Here is a 6638-nt window from a genome sequence, read left to right on the forward strand (position 1 = left end):
CATTTTCATAGCTGTCCACTGTGGTGACCGTCATGCATGAAAGGGTTAATGATTAGTTACGATTAATCGTACTTAAGCATGATTAATCCAGATGAATCAACACCCCGGTTATGTTTTTTAAATGTTATTATGCTTTTTAATAACGAATAATCGTGATTAATCATTAGTCACAATTCATCGTGATTAATCATAATCATTGATCGTCACGATTAATCGTGATTTGCACCGCAATGAGCCTGTGATTGATCTGGTCGACAGCTTTTAATTGGTTGACAGCCCTGGTTCATACACCTATACACACTAAATCACTTCCGAAACGGCGACGCTCCTCGCAGCTCCTGGCGGGGGCTTCATTTCTCAACGACGACTTGCAGCTGAGATAGCCCTCTCCCTTTTTTTTAACGTACTGTCTGTATATAAATCACCGTGTGGAATGCACGGCGACTGTGAAGATAAAGATCCTCCATAAGATTCCCATTCTTTCGATTTCCAGTGTGTGCTTCATCACCATCATCATCATCATCATCATCATCATCATACGTGTGCTCCTGAGGTGCTCATCGTGTTAGGCCAAAAACACAGAGCATTTAAAATACGGCAGCAGCAGCTAGAGGGCAGCAGGAGACCCTTGCGTCCTCCGTGCATCTGACACGACCGCCCTGATAATGAAATTCGATTACAACTTCCTCCCTCACTTATCTCCGGTGCGCAGACGCTCCCTGTTCCCAGTGAGTTGACCTTAAAAGGGTTTCTCCCCTCAGACCACCAGGATTCCACCAGACACCGTTCTAAAACTCTTTAGATTTTTTTTTTTTTAAATTATAGCCATGTGATTTTAAATATGATAAGAACAAAACTGCCACCGCTCCGACTCATACGTCAACCTCGTCGCCATTTATCAAACAACTGAGCTCGGCTCCGTCGGACTTCTTACCCTTTTAATTCTTCAACGCTTTTTTTTTTTTTCCCCCGCAGGTTATGATTGAACGCTCCAACATTCTTCGCCTCTTATTCAGTTTAAAGGAGCGACATATCAGTTTGAGAACATTACGGGATAAATATGCCGGCGAGTGTCGTCAGTTGTAGGCCATTAGGCTCATCACACAGGGACATGATCAAGCAGTGACATGTGAAAAGAGACGCTGCTGATTCATGTTTAAATACAGCGGTGCGTCCAATTAATTCCTGGTGATGGCAGCTTCATTTCAATTTTTTTTTTTTTTTGCAGGAGTTTTTTGAGAATCCGGCCTTCAGACCAGATGGTTTGAAGCTTTACCCGACGCTGGTGATCCGAGGCACGGGGCTGTATGAGCTGTGGAAGACCGGCCGCTACAAGAGCTACACCCCCAGTGCACTCGTGGACCTAGTTGCCCGTATCCTGGCACTGGTACCACCCTGGACGCGTGTCTACAGAGTACAGCGGTAGGTTAATGCTATCGTGCATTTGAAATGAGGCTTAATGGTTAATGAGTTAAATGAGTTAATGAGTTAAAAAAAATTAAATATGTATATATGTGTGCATGTACATGTATATATGTGTATATATATGTATATGTATATATGTGTATATATGTATATACCGTACATGTATATATGTGTGTATATATGTATGTATATATATTTTTCCATCATATATTATTGTAGATAGCAGAACAGTGCTATAATTTGTTATTAAATTAACATCACACAATTATCTACAATTAATGGTAAACAATATTTTCGGCTTGCTTGCTAACAGCAAACAGATGGAATGTCGCGGCCTATCCTAAGCTAAAGTCAAGTGTGCGATTTTAATGGTGGTAATGTGTCATACTAAACACTGGATGCTATTGACTTTCAATTGCTTTTGGTGTTTTGTTTTCCTGCGGTACAACAGAATAAACGAATGAATGAATCGTCAACAGCTTTTTGTACTACTACATAAATCTGTAGTACAGTAGTACCTTAAATGTCATATACTGCTCAACCGCCAGCAATACAAATATGTTATTTAAATTTGGTGATTAAAATGTTTCGCATCATGTTTCCCAGGAGTTTACGAATAATGTCTATTGACTTGGGTCGCGAAGGTTTGGGACTTTTAAAATATGGGTCCCCAGAAAAAAAAAGTTTGGGGAAACTGCCTTAGACCGCATCTGAGCCAGCAGTCGATAACAGCAGGACGGGCAACAGACCCTGCTTTGGTTACAATGGCTCTCAGCAAATCACATGTTCAAGTCACGCTCCATCCTGTTGACGCAGCAGAAATGACTTAATAGTTTTTTGTTTTTTTTCAAAGACTATAATACGTAAGCTTTTTTTTCTGTCAGTTTTTTGTCGAGTTTCTTAAAAAAAAATGACCGTCTATCGAGAAGAATCCATTACATACGTCGTTTGCGTTTCTCTTTTTGTGACCAATCAGGGACATCCCCATGCCACTGGTGAGCTCCGGAGTGGAACATGGCAACCTGAGAGAGCTGGCTCTGGCCAGGATGAAGGACATGGGCACTGAGGTAAGAGTCAAAGGCCTTACAAACTTCTCGAGCCGGGATTAAAAGTGCAAAAAAATGCAGATAATCGGAGTCGATTACGTGCAGTGTTCTGCTGATGCGATGCGATGAGTGGTGTATTCGTTGGGAGTTTTCGGAGCATGGAATTGAAGCACCTCTTTCTCCTAACCTCTACATCTATTGAATATATGTTGAACAATAGAGAGTAGATTTAGTGGTGCTCATTCAGGCTGAAAACAATCAGGACAGGACTCGGCGTCACCAGCGCCGTCTGTTGGTCTGATTTATGTCAGACTCAAATGTTCTTATCGAGCCCTTGATTCATAATGCCAAAAAAATTCTATCTGCCGTACCTGTTGAAGCATGCCAAAATAGTCCAGGACTCCTATCTCTAGAATGAAATACATCTTGAGGAATTCCTTCTAATTCAACTATTTCACCTTTTTTTTTTAACCCAATTGTAATAATTTTACATATTATTGTATTTTTTAAAACTCAATTGTAATAATTTTACATATTATTGTCTGCAGTCCTTCAGACTTTGGTGTTTGATCTAACAACCCTGGTTAGTGGAGGCAGAAATAGAAACAAAGGTGATGATTGAACACTCCGCAGCAGCAAAAGTTTAGGCGGGTGCTTCTTTCTCAGGAAAGAAAAAAAAAAAAAAAAACGAAGAGAAAAAAAAATCTGGAGCTAAACTTTCTTTCAAAGTTTTTACAAGACAGTGAGCATTAATCTGCGAGAGCGTAGCTGGATGTTCACTGCACCTCTCAGTGGCTGATCCTGCTTCTTGGTTGTAGATGAGTTTAAAAAAGGAAAAAAATAAACGTCCAACTTCCCATTTGACAGTTAGCTAGTTTCCCGGGGAACTAAAACTTGCATATTTTTTAAAGTCGATTAAGAAAGAAAAAAATGTAACAGTGGTATCAAAATGTTATTTTGCAGCTTTAAAACTCACTTGTCTGAAACAGGGTAATTCATATAAATCTGTATTTTTTTTATTGAGGAAAATTAAAATATAAGTCAATTTTCCTATTGTTAAAATTTAAATTGTAAATTAAAAAATATTTATATCTATTATATCTATATTTATACAGATATTCATCCATCTTATACATCATCCATTCATCCATCTATTTGTTCATCCATCCATCCAACTATCCATCCATCCGTCCAGCTATCCATCCATTCATCCAATTTATCCATCCATCCATCCATCCATCCATCCTAGCCCTAGTGTCAACACATTTCCTCTGCTCAGATTCCCAGCCTTTTTACCCTCAGATTGTTCTGTAGTCTATATATAATATTGGTGTTTCTCTCTCTTTCCACTATGTTCAGTGTCGAGATGTGAGAACCAGAGAAGTCGGCATTCAAGAAATCCACCATAAGGTCCGACCGTATCAGGTAATGAGAAAGTTTCCAACTCTGACAAGAAAAAAAGTTCCTCTCGACTATTTTTGAGACCAAAACAAGCCAACGTGTTTCACCCTGCCCTGTCATAAGGTGGAGCTAGTGAGGAGGGACTACGTGGCCAACGGCAGCTGGGAGACCTTCCTCTCCTACGAGGACCCGGAGCAGGACATCCTGATCGGACTGCTGCGTCTGCGCCGCTGCTCTCCGCAGTCTTTCCGCCCGGAGCTGAAAGGAGGCGTGTCCATCGTGCGTGAGCTGCACGTGTACGGCAGCGTTGTTCCCGTCAGCGGCCGAGACCCCAGCAAGTTCCAGCATCAGGTGATAATCCCGTCGATAAAAGCGTAACGTTCAAACACTGACATTTTGGTTTCCCACCTGCTGTGAATATGATTGTTTTGGGTTTTTTTTTTTTTGTTCTCACAGAGACGCGACCTGTGTTCCCTCTGTCTTTAACCCTTAGATGAAACACAGAAGGAGGTTAGAGCAGGTCAGAGGTTCAAAGACAGATTGTTTTAAGTCGTTTTTTTTTTTTTTGTCTCCTTCTCCTTCATGCGTAGGGCTTTGGTATGATGCTGATGGAGGAGGCAGAGAGGATCGCCAGAGACGAGCACGGGTCTGGAAAACTAGCTGTTATCTCAGGTAAAAAAAAAAGAAAATAAGAACAGGCGACATTTATTCCTAATAATTGTGTATTGTATATATTTGCATATAGATGTCAGATTATTACAATTGTTCATGCAGTTAATCACGATAAATTAATCAATTAATATTTACTCATTGTACAAATGCAGTTAATCACGATTAAATTAATCAATTAATATTTACTCATTCCTAAATATATTTATTATATACAGTATATATACATACATATGTGTATATACTATATATATGTATATGTATATATTTATACATGTATATATTTACATATACATATACATATATATGTATGTATATATATTTACATATGTATATATGTATTTATATATATAAATGAACCTACATATATACATTTATATACATACACATATATGTGTATAAATGTATGTATATATATTTATATATGTGTATATATTTACATATATGTAGGTATATTTGTGTCCTTGGGTGACAGAAAGGCGCCTATGAAATAAAATGTATTATTATTATTATTATTATTATTATTATATATATTAATATCTATATCTATATACTGTATCTATATATGTATATCTGCTGCGTTGCAGGTGTAGGGACGAGGAACTACTACAGGAAGATGGGCTACGAGCTGCAGGGACCGTACATGGTGAAGGACCTGTTTGCACCTGAAACGGACTGAACGACTGAAGCAGTAATTTTTTAGATTTAATCTGAACGGACTCGTTACGGACGCAACACTGTTCAACATTACGGTTCTCCAAAGAGGTTCGGCCTGGATGGTCCTCGTGAGTAGTTTCTTTGAGTGACCTTTACCTTCCTCATATTTTAAACCAGCCTTGCCTCAACCTGAGGGATTTTTTTTTTTTTGCCCGGAGAATTATGGGATATTTTCTCTTTTTTTTTTTTGACCATTCTCTGTGAAACCACACGAATGGTTGTGAGGAAGAATCCGAGAAGATCAGCAGTTAAATACTCGATACAGGCACAGATGAAGTACTTAATGAAGTGGCCAGTGTTCTCGGAGTGAGTTGTCGATCCAGGATAAAACCCGTGATCAATCACTGTTTGAGTAAAGAGCGTTTCATTTCTGATCCAATCTTAATCCGTCACCAGGCAAGTGTTGTGTCGCCGTTGTCATCGTGTCAGATTCATAAAACAGATTTAATTTAAAATCAATGATTTACCTTAAATGTCAATGGGCTGTTTTTTTTTAAGCAAATAAAAACATATATCGTTCACGATATATTACGAATGAGGCTTTTAATGAAAACCCAAAGACGACATTATATTTGAACATAAAATCCGGAATGACATTTAACGGTACCAGTGTTGGGAGAAAGGTCACATGGTAAGATTGGGTGCCTTACTGTACTTCTGAAGGTTAAAGGTCGCGTGCCCTTGCCGCAGACCCCTGACGATTGCCCTATGAGAGTGCGTTACTGACTCATTTGACGCAGCCTTTCCAATTACCTTTCCATCCATTACCTGTCGCCCGATCACTGACTGAACGCTACGTTGAGCCGCGCTCTTGCCGAAAAGTGTTTGTCACTTGAAAAATAGCCCACAATGGAGCACGTAAAAGCTCACACTGCGACCTGCGTCTCAGAGGTTCCCGCTGCCCGACCGCGGCTGGGGCTGAGCTGCCGCGTGTAATTTCCTGGATGTGTCGTGACTGCACTGTTGCGGTCCTGACGTAGTGAGCACTCACTTTTCAAGTTTATTCGCTCCCGTACTCAGCTGTGAAATCTGAAAAGACTTTCTTCCCGCTCAGACCCGCTGAGCTGATTGCAGCTGTGGAGGAAACAGACCCTGCTCTAATCCCCAGTACCAAATGTGCAGGAGTGTCGCAGGTTGACTTAAACGCTGCCCAGGTGAAGGTTAGAGCGCGCGTCTACGATGATTAGCTGTGTCACTGAACATTTACAGAGGAGCTCTGGATGGCTAGACTTCTACATTTGATCTTTCGGCCAAAACGTATGAATTGCCAAGTTAATTAGTAAAGGTGTTTGTTTTTTCGTATGATGTAATGAAATATCTTTTCATTTCAACTTGGTCTTATTTATTTAAAAAACATTGCTAATATACTCTGGAATTAAA

At 39.8% G+C, this 6638-nt stretch overlaps 1 protein-coding gene across 2 annotated transcripts in view; it reads left to right on the forward strand.

Moving 5' to 3' along the window:
- Positions 1-5783, forward strand: part of elp3 (elongator acetyltransferase complex subunit 3) — a 19571-nt gene extending 13788 nt beyond the window's left edge. The window contains exons 10-15 of one of the 2 annotated variants that reach the window (XM_008337152.3): positions 1229-1422; positions 2402-2492; positions 3831-3896; positions 3996-4223; positions 4463-4544; positions 5129-5783. In XM_008337152.3, the coding sequence (XP_008335374.1) occupies positions 1229-1422; positions 2402-2492; positions 3831-3896; positions 3996-4223; positions 4463-4544; positions 5129-5220 (753 nt within the window). In that variant the 3' untranslated portion in view covers positions 5221-5783. Of the gene's footprint in view, positions 1-1228; positions 1423-2401; positions 2493-3830; positions 3897-3995; positions 4224-4328; positions 4545-5128 lie in introns of those variants that run through there. The other variant, XM_025053629.1, reaches the window with a different exon arrangement.
- Positions 5784-6638: the final 855 nt, after the last annotated feature.

This window comes from Cynoglossus semilaevis, unplaced genomic scaffold (assembly GCF_000523025.1).
Source record: "Cynoglossus semilaevis isolate Cse_v1.0 unplaced genomic scaffold, Cse_v1.0 scaffold419, whole genome shotgun sequence".
NCBI classification, from domain to species: domain Eukaryota; kingdom Metazoa; phylum Chordata; class Actinopteri; order Pleuronectiformes; family Cynoglossidae; genus Cynoglossus; species Cynoglossus semilaevis.